At 37.0% G+C, this 22,329-nt stretch overlaps 2 protein-coding genes across 2 annotated transcripts; both read right to left on the bottom strand.

Annotated features, from left to right (window-relative positions):
* Nucleotides 1–412: 412 nt before the first annotated feature.
* On the bottom strand, nucleotides 413–4,289 carry LOC130430409 (uncharacterized). The gene is made up of 3 exons (XM_056759515.1): nucleotides 4,072–4,289; nucleotides 3,680–3,982; nucleotides 413–986 (listed from the first exon to the last, which is right to left on the bottom strand). Exons 1-3 carry the CDS (start codon nucleotides 4,142–4,144, stop codon nucleotides 640–642), a joined length of 723 nt encoding a protein of 240 aa, XP_056615493.1. The 5' UTR covers nucleotides 4,145–4,289; the 3' UTR covers nucleotides 413–639.
* A 1,060-nt stretch (nucleotides 4,290–5,349) lies between these two features.
* LOC130430398 (uncharacterized) lies at nucleotides 5,350–22,182 on the bottom strand. The gene is made up of 11 exons (XM_056759500.1): nucleotides 21,922–22,182; nucleotides 21,294–21,657; nucleotides 18,671–18,991; nucleotides 17,277–17,591; nucleotides 16,391–16,714; nucleotides 14,321–14,626; nucleotides 10,503–10,826; nucleotides 9,430–9,717; nucleotides 8,544–8,867; nucleotides 7,743–7,853; nucleotides 5,350–7,068 (listed from the first exon to the last, which is right to left on the bottom strand). Exons 1-11 carry the CDS (start codon nucleotides 21,964–21,966, stop codon nucleotides 6,983–6,985), a joined length of 2,808 nt encoding a protein of 935 aa, XP_056615478.1. The 5' UTR covers nucleotides 21,967–22,182; the 3' UTR covers nucleotides 5,350–6,982.
* Between the last annotated feature and the right edge of the window lie 147 nt (nucleotides 22,183–22,329).

The following is a 22,329-nucleotide window of genomic DNA, read 5'->3' as shown; positions in this document are numbered from 1 at the left end:
GAACATTTATGCGTTACTTTACTTTTACTTCAGTTTGGGACTTTTACTATTGCGCTGTCAGACATGTGACATAAACAAAACTGAGAGAAAACCGGCAAAGGCGTTTACATGCAGCGTGAAATGTGAGTAATGGGCAAAAAACTACCTCTGGCGAGCGGATTTCACTTACACAGTTTATGAACTTTCACTGATAAAAGAAAAGTGTTTTATACGTTTACATGACCTTACTTGTTATCAGTTTATTAAACATAATGGGAGTAAGACTGTGCATGTAAACGCACTCTTTGAGTCTTGATGATCAGTAAATGTGTTCTGCTACAATCAACATTAAATATTATTTGATCTATGAATGAATCAAACAGCAAGAAAACATTATTTAAAAATATATATATATGTCAGGTGTAATAAGTGAATGATGTTCAGAATGATTGTGTTGATGTCATGCATTACTGTGTATTCACAGCAGGTGTTAAAGTGTAAATATGAATTTTCAGGACATTACTAACTGTGAAACAAATACTGATCGACTGTATTTAAATATTACTGTGACAGATTTATTGAAATTAACTTTGTAGAAATATTGTCTTTGCACAATGCTTTAATCTAAAGTAAGACGAAACTTTTATGAAAATACTTTAATTATATTGAAGAGATCTCCTCACCTGAGTCAGTGAAACTGAATGTCTCGTGTATAGTGTGTGTGATGCTGCCGATGGTGACATCTGCTTCATACTGTCCAGAGTCTTCATTCTTCATGTGTGTGATGATGAGATCTCCAGTCTGATCATCCAGCTTCAGTCTGTCTCTGAATCTCTCTTCAATAAAAGGTGTTGAGATCTTTCTATTCTCTGTAATGATTTCAGCTACAAGAGAGTTGTTGTGTTTGATCTTCCAGTGTATCTTCTCATTTCTCTGTTCTTCAGTAACATCAATGTGTAGAGAGACAGAATCTCTCTCTTTCACCATCTTCAGTTTAGGAGGCAAACCTGCAGAACAAACAGAAAGAGGAAAAGAGAAAGAGTTAGTAAAACTCTGTTAGTAAAACAGTGTCATGTGAGTCAGACACAAGCGGTCAGCACTGATATATAAACATATTTTCAGTTTTTTGAATGCAGTGACACAGTTTGTTTGAAGAACATATGAGAGCAGGACTCTAGACTGCGTCCAAAATGCTCACAAATGCGATCGTATTTTTATAACATGCGAGGTCAACAGTGTTGCATCGGTGCGAGTTGCCCTGCCAAAGATTTATTTGAACATTTCATGTGATTTATGAGTGAATGACGCGCTTGTGATAAGTGCAGGAAAGAGCGATCAGAGAGCTTGTGCACTCCCTCTGTCTCCAAACTAAAGTGTGTGTTCAACTTCATTTGGTGTTGCGCAGACAGAGAGGCATAAAAGCATCACAGGACAGATTCTCAGACGGATCATTGATGTCAAATTCTGATGTCCTACAGCTGTGAAAACCAACAGCAAAGAAAACAAAGGGAAACAAAGAAGGATTGTGAAGAGTGACAAGTTATATTTGTGTCAGATAATTTCATTGCCAAAATATAACTTGAAAGAAGTTCATAATGGTATGGTCAAGGTCATTATGATAATGCTATAAAAACGGGTGCGACCAACTGAGAAAGTGAGTCACACCAGTGCGACAAGCGGTAAAATGAGTCTAGAGCCCTGAACAGATTAATACAAAACTATAACTTGCAATAAAATGGTTTAATTCATAGATATGATGTTGTGGGTCACAGGATGATGTTGACATGACAGATTTGATATATCTTGAGTTAACTGTATGTGATCATTTCACCACAGATTGTTTGAGCGTTTTACCATCAGACAATAACATTAACAGCACAAATGTCTGTTATTTCACACTGTAATTGTTCAGGATGTTGAATGATTATGTTAATAAAATCATTACTAAAATAAAGCTTGTGTTACTCACTGACACTGAATGTTTGAAACATTGTTTCTGTCCGTCTGTTAATGATCTCTAGTTGATAAAGTCCAGTGAGTTCAGATGTGATGTGTGTGATGGTGAGATCTCCGGTCTGAGGATTCATCTTCAGTCTGTCAATAAATCTCACATCAGGGTCATAAACTGGATCACTGTTGACCTCTCTGTTGATTCTAGCTATGAGATCGCCTTTTAACCTCCACACTATCACATGATCTGTCTGTAGTTCAGTAAGATGAGTGTGTAGAGTCACAGATCCTCCATCATTCACTGACACTGTATCACCAAACTGTTTTTGATACAGTTTACACTGAATATGAAGTTGTAAGTGTACTCCCACTGTAGAAACTAAAGTTGCTAAATGAACTTACTGTTGATGAATAAAGAGATGATAAAGAGTAAAGAGATCGTCTTCATGTTGTTACTAAAGATGATCAGTAAAGTGATTCAAGAGTTTATTCAAGTCTTCAGTGTTTGAGATCTCAGCCACCGCCTCAAAAACACTGAGAGACAAATAAAGACTAAACTAAACTAAACCTACACACACACACACATGAAGAATAGCTGATGAGTTATCACGATGATTCCTCTGAAGATAAATGAAAAGAGTTTTACGAGAAATTCTTAAAGTAGGATTGTCAGCCTCAGACGTCACGTCCACGGAGGTAAAGCTACGTCAAACTTCATTATTCAGTATGATGGTCTGTCTACGTGAGAACACATATGTAAACTACAGAGATAACACCCTCTAGTGACGAAACATCTGAGTTTCGAAACAGTAATATCGTTTACTAAAACACGTAACATGGCCAGTTTGACAAGAGCTCTGAAGCGCTGATTCGAAACAAAAGATTCTGATTCGAAGCTTCAAAATGGCTGTTTGGACACCGTCCAACACTAGATTCACTCACAGCGACACCTGTGTTCTGCTACGTTTGCTTTTTTACTCTGACAACATGACATCGCCTAAAGGCCAAGTTATAGTCATGCGTAGGACCTACGCCGTAGCCTCTACACCATAGGTGTCAGTTTTCATTTACACTTCTGCGTCCCTGTCCACATCGACAGGCTATGACCACTAGGCATCAGTATCCATGCGCCGGTTACTTGTGTAACCAAGACAAGAGCCGAAGAAGAATGACCTTGTTTGAGACGCAAGTAACATAGTCACTTTGGTTGCAGCTTGAGATGTTAAATACAGAAGCGCAAATATCTTATTTAGATAATTCATTCGGAAATGTGTTTGAGTAAACATGACTCTATCGCAGAGTTTTTTGACCCTGAGGGCGGGGTTCAAACAGACCAATCCCGGCGCTTGCGGTCTGCGTACGGTCCACGTTTTTGCCTACGCACGTCTATAAACTGAACTTTAGAATTATAAGGTTCAATAGGTGTTCGGACTATATGCATTTCATACAGCAAAAATGATATGTGAAAAAAATCTCTTTCATACATGAAAAAGACAAAGACCCTAAATGTACTCTAAATACAATTTCAACGATTTCTGAAATTTGTATATGGGGACTTTTGGAACCTGTCAAACTCAGATAGAACCACTTTCACTTTCTGTTTAGAATTATAAGGTTCTATAGGCAAACATTCATTAAAGCACTACATGTTCAAGCAGAACAGAAAGTATGTATATTGTTGTTTTACTGAAGGGATCACAAATAATAAAAAGATTTCAAATGACCCCACATGATACTTAAGTTCACTCACCCATAACCTGTAATGTGAACTTCTGCTGATGCTCTTTGCCGTTGATCTCAAAGTAATAGAGTCCACTGTGGTCTTTCTTAACATGTTTTAAAGTCAGTTCCCCAGTGTACTTGTCTGCTGCTATGGACTCTTTAAAGAGAGGATTATGAGGATGTGTAGATTCGCCGTGATCAAATTCAATCACTCGAATCACACTCCCAACAGCAGACCAGAATTTCCAGGTAATGGTGCTTCCAGATGACAGTGTAGGGTTCGGTTTAAAACTAACTTCATCGCCCAGATAACATTTCAGACCAGTAGCACCTGTAAACAAACACACAATGAAAATAAACCGTAAAACTACATAGTTATAGTATTTTGTTGTGGATTAAAATACATCGAACTTCGCCAACCTGAAACAGCGCCGATCGAAACGACCATCAACAGCACGAATAGCGAGGAGAGACATCTGACTGACATCTTCATACAAACTATTCACTTATTCTAGTGTCAATAATGTATCGACTGTAATGTCGCATCCAACTCAGACGATCAGAGCACAAGATTCATCTTGACGTCACCACGCCGAAAAGCGCATGCGCATGATCACTATAATAAATTATCACATTATGGCGTTTCGTCAGTTAAGTAAACCAGAGTTTATTCACGTGCAGAACTTGTGTAAAGTACATCATGTAATTTAAGGGTAAAGTGCGCCATCTAGTGTCCATTGCAGTACCCCTCAACAAACTGAAACTGAAAGTAAGTAGCCTGCTAATATTAGTAATACTATAGAAAATGAGTTAAAAGTCAAAACATATATATAAATATAAACATGGATAAGAGAACATCTGATTATATACAATGAATACAAATACATGATTAAATCTCAAATCATACATGTCTCAGGCTGAAGCTCATAATAAACTAATGCAAACATTATATCCACCCATCAACTGCAAAAATGATTTATTCAAGTTCCAATAAAAGTCAAATTCAACCACAAAGCACACGAAAATATTGACATTTAATACATTTGGGGGTGGCTAATGTGATGATATTTTTTTATATTTTATTTGATCAATCTCATGGCTTTTCTCCCCCTGTGGCACTACAGGATAGAAAAGACTCCAGATGTTCAGTGTCTACAATCCACACTGAATACTGCTTATGAATACAGATTTACCACTCATTCAACATACTAGTCTTGTGTACTTAAGGGAAAGTATGCATACTTGGACTGATAGACTAAGACTTTTGATATTAACAGAAAATAAACAGCAGTCAGTGATATACGCGTGTAGTTAAGATGAATAACACAAAGAGAGAATCATATTATTGCTTAGCAACAAACCACACGTAACTTTAAACACCAGACTGATGTTCACTGACTTACAGTTGTTTAATGGTGCCTAACTCATAGACATAAAGAAACACAAAATTGTGGAGAAGAAAAAGTAAAAGTATTAAAACATTGCTAAAGAACTTACCATTAAAGAATAAAGAGATGATAAAGAGTAAAGAGATTCACATTATCATTATGATGATAATAAACAGGCAAATCATCATAAAACAAGTTATGTTCACTCAACAATGAAATATAAAGATTATTTCTCCAAACAGAGATATGTTTATTTTATTTGTACATTCCAATTAATATCAAAACATTGATACATGTCACATGATTTACGACATAATAACAAAAACAAAATACAGCTAACTAACACACTAACACACAATAAAAACATGATAACATGATAAAAAAAAACATGATTTCTGGTCATTTATTATACAAGAGTTTTCTTCATACTGTTATTGTGCAGTCGCTTGTGTTGGAAGCACTTATATTTGGAGACGTCTCATGACGCATATAGGCCTGTAGGTTTTTGGGGGACAGGAATTACATTTGGATTGTCTGAGAGTCATTCAACATCTTGATAACAGCTTGTATGTCACTATCACAGATGATGAGAGTTGCATGTCGTGCGCACCTTTGTGCATCTCCAGCGCGTTTGGACCAAAGCAGGCACGTCAGTTCCAACCATGTTCTGCCTCTTTGCCCATTTCAGGGGTGTCACGCTGTTAAAACAGCTCCCCAGAAACATACAGGTGAAGTCACAGACACTACGTCCAGTCTTTGATTTAAACAAAAGTAATTGTCGGTTGCACTTTATTTTACGGTACGTATGTGTTCCTATAGTGTTCTTCCCTAAGAAAGTACTGGGTAGCAAGACTTTAATTTGACACAGTTCAATATATAACCAAGTGCAAACAGTGCCATAGTTCATTAGTGCAAGCAGAGATGAAGGGACTCATTTTAAGAAATTAAATTGTAACATCTCATGGTAAATGTAGATATATTTCTGAGTTAGTCTATTAGCAGGATTACGTCAAGTGCTTTAAAGCTGTGATATCGTTTAGAAAGTTGAAAGACACAGAGAACTTTGTATAATATACTTTAAAGATGTATATAAGAACTAAATCGCAATGAAAACTCATTTAAGATGTTAGATATAACATTACACTCTGACAGAAAGCCGTTCAATAGAGAAAATTATATATAGAACATGTATTTGAAATGTTATTTAATGAAGCAATTGTGGCTCAATTAAACCAAAAATAAAAGTTTACAATAAACCAACGGCAAACTTTTAAGTAAGATTAAAATAATAAAAGCTTTCTGCAACAGAAGCTTCAGATAAATCAAAGCTGTATGACAGAATATTAAAGTCAAAGTAACACTGATGGGTCAAAGTCTGATTTCTAGCTCTACATCTCTTTCTAGTGAATCTCAACGTGTGTCCGTTCAGGGTGTGTATTATTTTCACTGCTCAACAATGTCAAATATCAGGTTTGCAGGTGTGAGTATAAGGTCATAAACATTACATCCAATGTCTACAGGTAACAGATATGAAATCTGATATTTACTGATGATTTACTTGAATGTAATTCAACTCTATTGAAAGAATGTTGATGTTGTCGGCAAATCAAAGAGAAACCTTTCGCTGGTAGGGTTGAAAAAATAACAGGAAGTGTCTCAACATCCATTTTCGGCCCAAAAGGCACCAGGTGGAGTTCTAAAGACGATAGGGGTGCTGGTGGTGATCAACCGCTACAGTGAGTGCTCAAGATGGTCTCCTGATTGGTCAATTTTAATGTGTCATGTTAGCTTTAGTCACATGGTCAAGGAAAGTAGAAAAAGGAAATGCGAGATGATTTAGATCCTCATCGCCCTGGAAGCTCTTCAGTGGGAGCTCTGACTCTTCTTTTCCTTTGAGCTTCTCTAATTTGTGTTATTGTGATGTGTTTGTAATGTTCATCATGTTACACTGGAGGCACATCACCATTGCTGGCGTCTCCATTCCTCAAAGGCTCATTTTTCTCCACTGACTCTTCTCTTGTGTTGGAATCTGTAAGAAAAGCAGACAATAAATAATTCTGTTGTAATATTTTTGTTTTGCCTGATTTAGAAAAAAAAAACGTAAAACTGATCTTATTGTCTCTATGATTTCAATCCATTCTTTGGTACTTATCCCCAAATCCTGCAGTATTCTGGATGTTTCAACAGGTGTGGATTTCGTGCTGCTCTGTATATTTTTTAGCATGGGCGTCAGAAGCATGTGTATTTCAGAGAGTAGAAACTACACTCATTCACCAACAGCTTCAATGGAGTAGCAAGTAAGACATATGAACATAGTTGTGATGCTTTATTGATGAAGGTTCGATTCCACCTTTCACTCTTCTACCTTTTCACATCACATTTTAGATCAGACAGGCATATGATTTCAACACAATGAAGAAACTATTTGAAATGAGGTGTTTAATAATAAAGTGTATAGTCAGGTTAAAGGTAGCAGGGGGGTCTTTATTGTTCCAATTAGTGGGCATCCACTTAATACATTTAATAAACATAATAATTTAACCTCAATAACTGTTGTATTTAATGTATAATGTACAACATTACTTGTGTACCTTGCGCCTGTGTTTTTTAATGTGCACATTGTCAGTAAATCACCGCAGTAATTTCCACTCCCATCTGTGCTTTTTTAAAATTGCGCTATCGCACTACTATTCCGATTCTTACCTTGATGTCTCATTTTGAGGTGACGGTAGATCACAACACCAGCAGCAGCAGCAGCCATAACCAGGAAGAGAAGAGCAACACATATTCCTGCTATCACACCTGAAGACTGACCTGTGGAGGATAAAACATATTCATCATCATCATTAATGAATTCTTCACAGGCTTCAGTAATGACAGAGAGAAAGTTATTAATATTAATGAATTGATCAGTTTGATCATAAACATTGGTAACCATGATCAGATTTGATTAAAAAACACAATTTGTATATGATCTATGAAGGAATCAAACTAGAAAACAATATCTAAAAATATGATGTTCATATTTTTCCCCGACAAGCGGGGAAATATCGCATTCATAATCGCGGATGAATCGACTGCGATTATGAATGCGATATTTCCCCTCTCGTCAGTGAACTACGGCTCTGTGTAGTAAATGCCGCTCCATCTGAAAGCAGCTGATGGCGATATACTACTAATCAAGGAACCGGTTTTACTGACGAGACGCGCGTGACAATCGAGTGCGATTTATCGTGCAGCCCTACAGCAGGTGTTAATGTGTAAATATGAATTATCAGGACATTACAAACTGTTACTAAATAAACTTCATGTATTTGTGTGTAAGAGCACTGACATAAAGAAGAGTCTATGAAACAAATACTGATCGACTGCATTTTAAATATTACTGTGACAGATTTATTGAAATTAACTTTTTTGAAATATTGTCTTTGCACAATGCTTTAATCTAAAGTGAGACGAAGCTTCTATGAAAAGACTTTAATTATATTGAAGAGATCTCCTCACCTGAGTCAGTGAAACTGAATGTCTCGTGTATAGTGTGTGTGATGCTGCCGATGTTGACATTTACTTCATACTGTCCAGAGTCTTCATTCTTCATGTGTGTGATGATGAGATCTCCAGTCTGATCATCCAGCTTCAGTCTGTCTCTGAATCTCTCTTCAATAAAAGGTGTTGAGATCTTTCTATTCTCTGTAATGATTTCAGCTACAAGAGAGTTGTTGTGTTTGATCTTCCAGTGTATCTTCTCATTTCTCTGTTCTTCAGTAACATCAATGTGTAGAGAGACATAATCTCTCTCTTTCACCATCTTCACTTTAGGAGACAAACCTGCAGAACAAACAGAAAGAGAACAGAGTGATATGACACTTTTTTATCATTTGAAATTTTACACCGGTGTTATCGTGGCAGGTATGATGTGGCACATCCTTGTTTGCTGGATCCTATTTGTGTGTTATTTTATTTACTGTGTTTATACTCACCCTTATGTGGTGTTTGTATTTGTGCTTAAAGGTTTTTCATCTGGTTGATTGACTGAATGAATTGAATTTCCCAAAATAAAAAGAGGTCAAAAGTGTGGTCAATGATATAAACCCAGTTGGATTCTACTTGTACTGGACTGTCTTTACAAGTGTGAGAGTTCTGCATGTTTAAAACCTTGCTAAAAGCTAGAGAGCACTTCACAGTGGGTCACAGGGTATTGTTGACATGACAGATTTGATATATCTTGAGTTAACTGTATGTGATCATTCAACACAGAATGTTTGAGCGTTTTACCATCAGACAATAACATTAACAGCACAAATGTCTGTTATTTCACACTGTAATTGTTCAGGATGTTGAATGATTATGTTAATAAAATCATTACTAAAATAAAGCTTGTGATACTCACTGACATTGAATGTTTGAAACATTGTTTCTGTCTTTTCTCTGATGATGTCTAGTTGATAAAGTCCAGTGAGTTCAGAAGTGATGTGTGTGATGGTGAGATCTCCAGTCTGAGGATTCATCTTCAGTCTGTCAGTAAATCTCACATCAGGCTCATAAACTGGATCTCTGTTGACCGCTCTGTTGACATTAGCTATGTGACGGTCTTTAAACATCCACACTATCAGATCATCTGTATGTAGTTTAGTAAGATGATTGTGTAGAGTAACAGATCCTCCATCATTCACTGACTCTGAATAAGTAATTAAAAATACAGCAAGAAAACGGTCAGAAGCTGTATTTTTATATCTCTTCTCATGTCCACAGTACCTGAATATGCAACAGTAGTTTTTCATTTTGACGTTTCTATATCAACTGCATGATTCGAGAGGGGACTTTTATGCGTTACTTTACTTTTACTTCCGTTTGGGACTTTTACTATTGCGCTGTCAGACATGTGACATAAACAAAACTGAGAGAAAACCAGCAAAGGCGTTTACATGCAGCGTGAAATCTGAGTTATGGGCAAAAAACTACCTCTGGCGAGCGGATTTCACTTACACAGTTTATGAACTTTCACTGATAAAAGAAAAGTGTTTTATACGTTTACATGACCTTACTTGTTATCAGTTTATTAAACATAATGGGAGTAAGACTGTGCATATAAACGCACTCTTTGAGTCTTGATGATCAGTAAATGTGTTCTGCTACAATCTACATTAAATATGATTTGATCTATGAATGAATCAAACAGCAAGGAAACAATTTCTAACAATATATACATATCAGGTGTAATAAGTGAATGATGTTCAGAATGATTGTGTTGATGTCATGCATTACTGTGTTAAAGTGTTAATATGAATTTTCAGGACATTACAAACTGTGAAACAAATACTGATCGACTGCATTTTTTATATTACTGTGACAGATTTATTGAAATTAACTTTTTTGAAATATTGTCTTTGCACAATGCTTTAATCTAAAGTGAGACGAAACTTTTATGAAAAGACTTTAATTATATTGAAGAGATCTCCTCACCTGAGTCAGTGAAACTGAATGTCTTGTGTATAGTGTGTGTGATGCTGCCGATGGTGACATTTACTTCATACTGTCCAGAGTCTTCATTCTTCATGTGTGTGATGATGAGATCTCCAGTCTGATCATCCAGCTTCAGTCTGTCTCTGAATCTCTCTTCAATAAAAGGTGTTGAGATCTTTCTATTCTCTGTAATGATTTCAGCTACAAGAGAGTTGTTGTGTTTGATCTTCCAGTGTATCTTCTCATTTCTCTGTTCTTCAGGAATACCAATGTGTAGAGAGACAGAATCTCTCTCTTTCACTTTCTTCACTTTGGGAAACAAACCTGCAGAACAAACAGAAAGAGGATGTGTTAATGTGTCATGTGAGTCAGACACAAGCGGTCAGCACTGATATATAAACATATTTTCAGTGTTTTTAATGCAGTGACACAGATTGTTTGAAGAACATATGAGAGCAGGGCTCTAGACTGGCATCAAAATGCTCACAAATGTGATCGTATCTTTATAACGTGCGAGGTCTACAGGTGTTGCATCGGTGCGAGTTGCCCTGCTAAAGATTTATTTGAACATTTCATGTGATTTATGAGTGAATGACGCGCTTGTGATAAGTGCAGGAAAGAGCGAGTAGAGAGCTTGTGCACTCCCTCTGTCTCCAAACTAAAGTATGCGTTCAACTTCATTTGGTGTTGGGCAGACAGAGAGGCATAAAAGCATCACAGGACAGATTCTCAGACGGATCATTGATGACATATTCTGATGTCCTACAGCTGTGAAAAACAACAGCAAAGAAAACAAAGGATTGTGAAGAGATACAATTTATATTTGTGTCAGATCATTTTATTGCCAAAATATAACTTGAAAGAAGTTCATAATGGTATGGTCAAGGTCATTATGATAATGCTATAAAAACGGGTGCGACCACCTGAGAAAGTGAGTCACACCAGTGCGACCAGCGGGAAAAATGAGTCTACAGCCCAGAACAGATTAAAACAAAACTATAACTTGCAATAAAACGGTTTAATTCATAGATATGATGTTGTGTGTCACAGGATGATGGTGACATGACAGATTTCAGTGCTCGTGTTCATGCCTTTACTAGCTGTTATTGAAGGATGATCATGTAAGCACGCCATAACAAAGTTTAAAAAAAATGCAAATAACAATCACAGCTTAAAACCAGCAAACAGAAAATGACGCCAAGCTCTGTGTGATGCATTTACTCCTATGAAAACCCCATTTTTATTGTGTTTATGTGCTATAATCGGTTCCCCGGTGCATGTAGCAATCCAGAAAATGTGAAAAATAAGAACCCAGTAAGTTTGTTTTGGTCTGCCTTTGCCTGAAAGCATGTGAGAAATCGAGTCGTTCAGATATCGTTCAGGTTGTGATGTCCAAAATGGATTTTATTGCAATGTTACTGGCCCTTAATCTACTCCGTTCCACCCAGCGCTCCGCCATTGTGGTTTTCACAAGAGACAGCGGTGTACGTGACGTCATGGCTAAAGTTGGTGGACGACATTTAATGTAGTCGCTGGAAAGAGTCCAAACCTAGCAGTGGATTTATTTTATTTTTAGTGGAAATCAATCAGAAACCATGAGTAAAAACCTGCTTGTTTGCACAAATCACTTCAAACCTGAGTGCTTTTTCAGCCTGGGACATTACAAGCAGGATAAGCTTCAAAGTTGTTCCTAAAGAGGGATCGAGACCGACTGAACAAGACAAAACTGCCGATGTGAGTAATATTTATCAACAATCTGAATTGACGAAAATGTAGCGTATATATAGGAGGATAACGTTAGCTTATGATAGCGAAGTCAGTCACAGGCTAAATAAAACATTTAAACCCTGTGTTAAACTTACTGTATATAAGTGCAGAGAGACACTTACTTAACTGTATGAATGTTAAGACATTATGTGCGTTAATATGTTTAGACTGAAAAATACATTCTCAGCTTACAAGTAATGCTTTCACGTTGTGTGTGTAACTTCAACAACAAGAGCTTAAATCCACGTTTTTCCTGCAGCTGCAGCTGCGCAATCAGTGGATTTTAGGAAAACATAAACGCACAACGTGAGCACTGTTTGCTGTGACTGATTTTTAGTCTCCGGACGAATGATTTGAGACGTTTAACCACAGACGAGTTCAAGAAACATAATTTTGCTAAACAATTGTCATGGCAGTACTACACGTGTGCTGTGTCGTCACACCGGACGGAAGGGAGAGGGGTGCTCTGTAACTCATTATCATTTAAAGAGACATGCACAAAAACGTTAAAGTGAGCAGAGCTGTTTTTGTCGAGGCAAGAAGGGTTTTGTTTACACAGCCATTGAGTGTTTTTAAGCAAAATATGTTCCATAAATTTCATGAAGATCTTAAATAAATTATACCAATTTGTTGAATGTGGTTGTCTAAGGAAACCTTTAAAGCAGAACTTTAAACGCAACAGACTCTTCATAGACTTGAATGATCAGCAGAACGAACTGTCAGAAAGTGATGATGTCGCTCGCATGGACCGTCATCCGGCATGTGACAGGTACTGATATCATCACTGAAGCTCATGTTAAGCTGTTTACATAAAAAATATTCACTGCCCCTCTGTGTTCTGCCTGTTACTTCATTAAAATGATTGTGCACCATATATAAACTTCTTGAATGAGTTTAAGTTTGACTATAACTTAACTACTGTTATGCATATAGGCCTAATAATTCTAGTACTACAAAGTTTAGATGATTGGTAAAAAATGACAAGGAAAGTGATATTTGTTGTATTGTTTTAAAATACGTTCTCCTTAATTTGTGTGGTTTTAGTGTGTAATTAATAGAATTCAATAAAACAAATTTTTGGTTTTCGGGTTTTCATTACGTATCCTGCCTTGATGCCCGATGACTCCTGAGATAGGCGCAGGCTCCCCGTGACCCGAGGTAGTTCGGATAAGCGGTAGAAAATGGATGGATGGATGGGTTTTCATTACGGTGCATCCCTAATGGACTCCGTCCTTCCAGTCATGAGTTTTCTAGCTCCCTATGCAGAGTTGTGACAGAACCACGTCTTTTAGGTTTAGATGTGTTATGTGTGGACACACGTGGCTTTTGTTGTCACTTTGCGCTGCGTGTCCTCCTGTTTTTCGTTAAGCTCCGCCCCTTTGTTTCTCCACTAGTGTTTCATCTCTCTCATCTGTCCCATTATGTTCCCGCTAGTTTCCATTTAGTGTTTAATCTCCGTCACCTCCCCTTTGTAATTATTCTTAGTTAGTTGTTCCCTATTTTAAGCCCTTTTGTTTCTCTGTTCCTGGACCTGGTTGGATTGTTGTCATGATTTCACTTTGTATCCTCTGTGCCCTTCTGTTCGTCTATTATGGATCACCCCGTTCCTGGTCTTCCTGCTCCTTGTGTTTTGGATTTATCATTTAGATCACAGGTGTCAGACTCTGTTACTGAAGGACCGCAGCTGTGCAGTACTTGACCCTCCAGGAACTGAGTTTGACTCCCTGATTTAGATCATCGTTCTGCCTGTTTGTTTTTGTCCCCCTTGTGGGAAATATTTTAGTTTGATTCCTTGTTTCATACGGTTTTCCCCATCGTGGTTTTTTGTTTTATTCATAAAAGTAGTTTTGTTAACCCTTCTACTGCCTGTGTTTGGGTTCTGTCATCTTGTTCTGTGACATCTGATCATTTCACCACAGAATGTTTGAGTGTTTTACCATCAGACAATAACACGAACAGCACAAATGTCTGTAATTTCACACTGTAATTGTTCAGGATGTTGAATGATTATGTTAACAAAATCATAACAAAATAAAACTTGTGATACTCACTGACACTGAATGTTTGAAACATCGTTTCCGTCTGTCTGTTGATGATCTCTAGTTTATAAAGTCCAGTGAGTTCAGATGTGATGTTTGTGATGGTGAGATCTCCAGTCTGAGGATTCATCTTCAGTCTGTCAGTAAATCTCTCATCAGGGTCATAAACTGGATCACTCTTGACCGCTCTGTCGATTTTAGCTATGAGATCGCCTTTAAACCACCAGACTATCAGATGATCTGTCTGTAGTTTAGTGAGATGATTGTGTAGAGTCACAGATCCTCCATCATTCACTGACACTCTCTTATAAAACACACCTGAAGACACAAACACTGAGAGATCAAACACTGTGTGTCTGTAAAAGATTCAGTTGAGATCTTTCATCTTTGAGTGCGTTTACATGCACAAAATAAACAGATATCTATCAAAAACAAGCTTATGAAAGAAACCTGTTTTCATGTGTTTACATGCACAGTAATAAACCGGCTACACAGAAAACCACGTTTATATGGAAGTTTGAGTCTTGCCAGGTTTCTCGTGTGCAGTGACGTCACCATTGATAGTCTGTTTAGTAATTAAAAATTCAGCAGAAAACGGTCAGAAGCTGTATTTTTATATCTCTTCTCATGTCCACAGTACCTGCATGTGCAACAGTAGTTTTTCATTTTGACGTTTCTACATCCACTGAATGATTCGAGAGCAAACTTTTATGAGTTACTTTACTTTTACTTCCGTTTGGGACTTTTACTATTGCGCTGTCAGACATGTGACATAAACAAAACTGAGAGAAAACCAGCAAAGGCGTTTACATGCAGCGTGAAATGTGAGTAATGGGCAAAAAACTACCTCTGGCGAGCGGATTTCACTTACACAGTTTATGAACTTTCACTGATAAAAGAAAAGTGTTTTATACGTTTACATGACCTCACTTGTTATCAGTTTATTAAACATAATGGGAGTAAGACTGTGCATATAAACGCACTCTTTGAGTCTTGATGATCAGTAAATGTGTTCCGCTACAATCTACATTAAATTTTATTTGATCTATGAATGAATCAAACTAGAAAACAATTTCTAAAAATATATATATGTCAGGTGTAATAAGTCAATGATGTTCAGAATGATTGTGTTGATGTCATGCATTACTGTGTGTTCACAGCAGGTGTTAATGTGAAAATACGAATTATCAGGACATTACAAACTGTAAAACAAATGAAGAGCTCTTTTCCAAAACGCATTAAACGGCAAATAAAAAAAATGAGTTTGTAAAGCCATTTTGCTGTGTACTAAACCTATTCACTGCTCCATCAATGTTTCATGCCAAATCGCTATATTTCCTTGTTTATAATGTTCTGCAAGATGCAGTTTCTTTCCAAAACGCTATTAGTGCCGAACCTGTTTTTAGCCTAAATGTGATATGTCCTCTCGACCAACCAGGATTTGCTCGTTAGTGGTATTTGTATGTGATATTTCTAAATTATTTGTTGTATGTGGTGGAAAATATTGAAACATGAAATTAATTTATTTTTTTATTTTATTTTACTATTTAGTTTGTTACTATTTATTTTATTTGGCTGATATTTATTTCATGCATTTGCATTTATTTGATTTTTATTCATTTATAGTATGACTCCCTGATGTCATATATTTCTTGTTGTCATGTTTGTTTGTTTTTAAAAAGAAATAAACCCATATTTTTTGTAAAAAAACGATGGATTTGTAGCGTTTTGAATTTTTTTAAAATAAAATTTGAATTTATAATCGACAATATTGTTGTTTCATTTAACAATCATTGTTTAACATGTTCAGACTGAGCCAACAGACAAATTTAACAGGATAAATTGAATATCAACAAGATGTATGTTTCTAGGTAAAGAAATGTCATTTTCATGAAAACTATTAAAATGGATTTAGAGCGTTTTGGAAAAGAGCTCTTCAAATACTTGATCGACTGCATTTTAAATATTACTGTGACAGATTTATTGAAATTAACTTTTTTTTTGACTTTGCACAATGCTTTAATCTAAAGTGAGACAAACTTTTATGAAAAGACTTTAATTATATTGAAGAGATCTCCTCACCTGAGTCAGTGAAACTGAATGTCTCGTGTATAGTGTGTGTGATGCTGCCGATGGTGACATCTGCTTCATACTGTCCAGAGTCTTCATTCTTCATGTGTGTGATGATGAGATCTCCAGTCTGATCATCCAGCTTCAGTCTGTCTCTGAATCTCTCTTCAATAAAAGGTGTTGAGATCTTTCTATTCTCTGTAATGATTTCAGCTACAAGAGAGTTGTTGTGTTTGATCTTCCAGTGTATCTTCTCATTTCTCTGTTTTTCAGTAACATCAATGTGTAGAGAGACAGAATCTCTCTCTTTCACCATCTTCACTTTAGGAGACAAACCTGCAGAACAAACAGAAACAGAAAGAGTGATATGACACTTTCTTTATCATTTTAATTTTTACACCGGTGATATCGTGGCAGGTATGATGTGACACACCCTTGTTTGCTGGATCCTATTTGTGTGTTATTTTATTTACTGTGTTTATACTCACCCTTATGTGGTGTTTGTATTTGTGCTTAAAGGTTTTTCACCTGGTTGATTGACTGAATGAATTGAATTTCCCAAAATAAAAAGAGGTCAAAAGTGTGGTCAATGATATAAACCCAGTTGGATTCTCCTTGTACTGGACTGTCTTTACATGTGTGAGAGTTCTGCATGTTTAAAACCTTGCTAAAAGCTAGAGAGCACTTGACAGTGGGTCACAGGGTATTGATGACATGAAAGATTTGATATATCTTGAGTTAACTGTATGTGATCATTTCACCACAGAATGTTTGAGCGTTTTACCATCAGACAATAACATTAACATCACAAATGTCTGTTATTTCACACTGTAATTGTTCAGGATGTTGAATGATTATGTTAATAAAATCATAACAAAATAAAGCTTGTGATACTCACTGACACTGAATGTTTGATACATTGTTTCTGTCCATCTGTTGATGATCTCTAGTTGATATTCTCCAGTGAGTTCAGATGTGATGTTTGTGATGGTGAGATCTCCAGTCTGAGGGTTCATCTTCAGTCTGTCAGTAAATCTCTCATCAGGCTCATAAACTGGATCACTGTTGACCGCTCTGATGATTCTAGCTATGCGATCGCCTTTAAACCTCCACGCTATCACATCATCTCCCTTCAGTTCAGTAAGATGAGTGTGTAGAGTCACAGATCCTCCATCATTCACTGACACTGTATCAGTCTCATCATCAAACACACCTGAAGACACAAACACTGAGAGATCAAACACCTGAAGACACAAACACTGAGAGATCAAACACTGTGTGTCTGTAAAAGATTCAGTTGAGATCTTTCATCTTTGAGTGCGTTTACATGCACAAAATAAACAGATATCTATCAAAAACAAGCTTATGAAAGAAACCTGTTTTCATGTGTTTACATGCACAGTAATAAACCGGCTACACAGAAAACCACGTTTATATGGAAGTTTGAGTCTTGCCAGGTTTCTCGTGTGCAGTGATGTCACAATCGATAGTCTGTTTAGTAGTTAAAAATTCAGCAGAAAACGGTCAGAAGCTGTATTTTTATATCTCTTCTCATGTCCACAGTACCTGCATGTGCAACAGTAGTTTTTCATTTTGACGTTTCTACATCCACTGAATGATTCGAGAGCAAACTTTTATGAGTTACTTTACTTTTACTTCAGTTTGGGACTTTTACTATTGTGCTGTCAGACATGTGACATAAACAAAACTGAGAGAAAACCAGCAAAGGCGTTTACATGCAGCGTGAAATCTGAGTAATGGGCAAAAAACTACCTCTGGCGAGCGGATTTCACTTACACAGTTTATGAACTTTCACTGCTAAAAGAAAAGCGTTTTATACGTTTACATGACCTCACTTGTTATCAGTTTATTAAACATAATGGGAGTAAGACTGTGCATATAAACGCACTCTTTGAGTCTTGATGATCAGTAAATGTGTTCTGCTACAATCTACATTAAATATTATTTGATCTATGAATGAATCAAACAGCAAGAAAACAATTTCTAAATATATACATATATGTCAGGTGTAATAAGTAAATGATGTTCAGAATGATTGTGTGGATGTCATGCATTACTGTGTGTTCACAGCAGGTGTTAAAGTGTAAATATGAATTATCAGGACATTACAAACTGTGAAACAAATACTGATCGACTGCATTTTAAATATTACTGTGACAGATTAATTGAAATTAACTTTTTTTGAAATATTGTCTTTGCACAATGCTTTAATCTAAAGGGAGACGAAACTTTTATGTAAAGACTTTAATTATATTAAAGAGATCTCCTCACCTGAGTCAGTGAAACTGAATGTCTTGTGTATAGTGTGTGTGTGTCCGATGGTGACATCTGCTTTATACTCTCCAGAGTCTTCATTCTTCATGTGTGTGATGATGAGATCTCCAGTCTGATCATCCAGCTTCAGTCTGTCTCTGAATCTCTCTTCAATAAAAGGTGTTGAGATCTTTCTATTCTCTGTAATGATTTCAGCTACAGGAGAGTTGTTGTGTTTGATCTTCCAGTGTATCTTATCATTTCTCTGTTCTTCAGTAACATCAATGTGTAGAGAGACAGAATCTCTCTCTTTCACTATCTTCAGTTTAGGAGACAAACCTGCAGAACGAACAGAAAGAGGAAAAGAGAAAGAGTTAGTAAAACTCTGTTAGTAAAACATGTTAATGTGTCATGTGAGTCAGACACAAGCGGTCAGCACTGATATATAAACATATTTTCAGTTTTTTGAATTCAGTGACACAGATTGTTTGAAGAACATATGAGAGCAGGACTCTAGACTGGCATCAAAATGCTCACAAATGTGATCGTATTTTTATAACATGCGAGGTCAACAGTGTTGCATCGGTGCGAGTTGCCCTGCCAAAGATTTATTTGAACATTTCATGTGATTTATGAGTGAATGACGCGCTTGTGATAAGTGCAGGAAAGAGCGAGCAGAGAGCTTGTGCACTCCCTCTGTCTCCAAACTAAAGTATGCGTTCAACTTCATTTGGTGTTGGGCAGACAGAGAGGCATAAAAGCATCACAGGACAGATTCTCAGACGGATCATTGATGACATATTCTGATGTCCTACAGTAGGGTGACCACCTGCTAATAAGCCGAAGGGGGGACAAGGGGTATGTTTCTGAGGGACAATGTGGGACACTGCCTGGCGCGGCGGTGCCCCCACCCCCCGGACAGACTCACTAGTGGTTTACCCATTTCTAGCACATACCACCTTACATGGTATAATGCCCTATTCCCCTAAACATGTGTAATTGCTGATGTATGCTCTTGAATAGGCCAGCCAATGTATATTTTTTTAAATAAAGATTCACAATATTTTGAACATTCAATGAATTGACAAATGCACTTCCACTTACGATTTACTTTAGCTATTTAATTTCCCCAGTCTTTCTTGTACCCACACCTTCTCTTTTTAATTAATGGCTCAGACCAGTGGCGTTGCTAGGCCCTTTAAGTTCTAGCTCAGCCCCCCTAAAATATTGTGTGTAATGTAATCTGTACAAGAATTCGAGATCGCTTTGTAGCCCCCTTTAAAACTCTTATTATGAAAACGGCGTTAGGCTGCGTTATTTAGCGCATTCTTCAGTTCACACACGTCAGCACATTGGAGTTAACGTCATTAGCAGAGTAACTTTACAAGGTGTGTTCATTAACATGACATCTGCATTTTTGCCATTCTTTGTTATAAATGCATCTTAATATGATGTGGAAGCGATACAAGACCCCTTTCCCTTCCACTGTTTAAAAGTTTTATGTGCGTTCACCCCTCGTTAACTATTTGTTAACGTTACCTCAAGCGAAATGAAAGCACCATAAGTTATTCTTACTAAATAATGATTCAGCAGTTGATTGTGACATTTATTTTATGGATTTGTGACTGTTGTTGTCACTTTGAAATATAAATGTTGCAGATTGACCGATTAATGTGATATTCATTTGAATAACAATAATTTGTATTTATGCTTTTCTGCATATTCTTTCTTAATGATTTATTTTAGTAACGTATACAATATGTGGTGATTAGAGTGTGGCTCTCTCTCTATATATATATCCTCATTGGAGGCTGAGCCCCCCTAATATTGAAAACCTAGAATCGCCCCTGGCTCAGACTCTCTTTCTCCATTTTTCAAATTGGAGCGCGCATCTAAAAGTTCCTTCCCAGTGTGTGAATGTGCGCGCGCTGTCATGACAACAATGGAACAACCTAGTCAGCAGTTCATCTGAGGGGTGGGTCTGGCAACAGTAGCATGCTGAACTGTCAAGTAATGTTCGTTTGGCTGTCTGGGGCTCGAGGATATAGAGCGACCAACTTTTTTTTGAGAAAGCTTTGATTATGCGTGACACCTTCTCAATTTGCGGGACGCATGAATTGGGCTTCAAACGCTGTGCGCGCACGCGCTACGCGGGACGGGTGGTCACCCTATCCTACAGCTGTGAAAAACAAACAGCGTCGATGTCCACTAATGTCCGATTCTCGACGTAATGACTCATTTGAACCAATTCATCGTGTTGAAACAACTCATTGAGTTGTGGCAATTTTTTTTCTCCTGTTTTTCGTTAAGCTCCGCCCCTTTGTTTCTCCGCTGTGTTTCATCTCTCTCATCTGTCCCCATAAGTATTTTAGTTTGATTCCTTGTTTCGTACGGTTTTCCCCATCGTGGGTTTTTGTTGTATTAATAAAAGTAGTTTTGTTAACCCTTCTACTGCCTGTGTTTGGGTTCTGTCATCTTGTTCAGTGACATCTGATCATCTCACCACAGAATGTTTGAGCGTTTTACCATCAGACAATAACATTAACAGCACAAATGTCTGTTATTTCACACTGTAATTGTTCAGGATGTTGAATCATTATGTTAATATTATCATTACTAAAATAAAGCTTGTGATACTCACTGACACTGAAACTAGAAGATGAAAAATAATTTTGTCCTGTTTCCTGTAGTTGATAATCTCCAGTGAGTTTAGATGTGATGTGTGTGATGGTGAGATCTCCAGTCTGAGGATTCATCTTCAGTCTGTCAGTAAATCTCTCATCAGAGTCATAAAATGGATCAATGTTGTTGTAGACCTGCTGTCCCCTGTATCTGTAGAACGGTCCGTTGATGCGATGCACAGCTATGCGAGAGCCATTAAACCTCCACACTATCAGATCATCTTTATGTAGTTCAGTAACATGAGTGTGTAGAGTCACAGATTCTCCATCATTCACTGACACTCTCTCAGTCTCATCACCAAACACACCTGAAGACACAAACACCTGAAGACACAAACACTGAGAGATCAAACACCTGAAGACACAAACACTGAGAGATCAAACACCTGAAGACACAAACACTGAGAGATCAAACACCTGCAGACACAAACACTGAGAGATCAAACACTGTGTGTCTGTAAAAGATTCAGTTGAGATCTTTCATCTTTGAATCTTGACCAGTAAATGTTTTCTTCTTACACATTAAATATAAAGTCTGATGTAGTTTACTCGGTTTGTAGGAAAGTGTTGTATAATGTCATTACTTACCGTTGATGATAAAGAGATGATAAAGAGTAAAGAGATCGTCTTCATGTTGTTACTAAAGATGATCAGTAAAGTGATTCAAGAGTTTATTCAAGTCTTCAGTGTTTGAGATCTCAGCCACCGCCTCAAAAACACTGAGAGACAAATAAAGACTAAACTAAACTAAACCTACACACACACACACACATGAAGAATAACTGATGAGTTATCACGATGATTCCTCTGAAGATAAATGAAAAGAGTTTTACGACAAATTCTGAAAGAAATGTAGTTATAAAATGGCGAAATCTGTATACGTGTGACGAGTTAAAATGTAGAAACAGCGACACCTGCTGCTGACAAACAAAAATTTAATTTACAAATCTCAAAATAAAGTGCTCGAGTATTATCAGAATCAGAAGAGATTTATTG

This window comes from Triplophysa dalaica, chromosome 10 (assembly GCF_015846415.1).
Source record: "Triplophysa dalaica isolate WHDGS20190420 chromosome 10, ASM1584641v1, whole genome shotgun sequence".
Lineage (NCBI taxonomy): Eukaryota > Metazoa > Chordata > Actinopteri > Cypriniformes > Nemacheilidae > Triplophysa > Triplophysa dalaica.
The sequence above is the reverse complement of the archived record's forward strand: the minus strand, read 5'-3'. Positions and strand labels throughout refer to the sequence as shown.

Excerpts from the sequence above, each read along its gene's own strand:
- LOC130430409 (XM_056759515.1), bottom strand. The coding sequence starts at position 4,144 with ATGAAGATGTCAGTCAGATGTCTCTCCTCGCTATTCGTGCTGTTGATG. Across the intron at positions 3,983-4,071 it reads TTCGATCGGCGCTGTTTCAG|GTGCTACTGGTCTGAAATGT; the intron begins GTTGGCGAAGTT and ends GTTTGTTTACAG. Across the intron at positions 987-3,679 it reads GTTCACATTACAGGTTATGG|GTTTGCCTCCTAAACTGAAG; the intron begins GTGAGTGAACTT and ends TTTGTTCTGCAG.
- LOC130430398 (XM_056759500.1), bottom strand. The coding sequence starts at position 21,966 with ATGAAGACGATCTCTTTACTCTTTATCATCTCTTTATCATCAACG. Across the intron at positions 16,715-17,276 it reads GTATCAAACATTCAGTGTCA|GTTTGTCTCCTAAAGTGAAG; the intron begins GTGAGTATCACA and ends TTTGTTCTGCAG. Across the intron at positions 7,069-7,742 it reads CCTCAAAATGAGACATCAAG|ATTCCAACACAAGAGAAGAG; the intron begins GTAAGAATCGGA and ends CTTTTCTTACAG.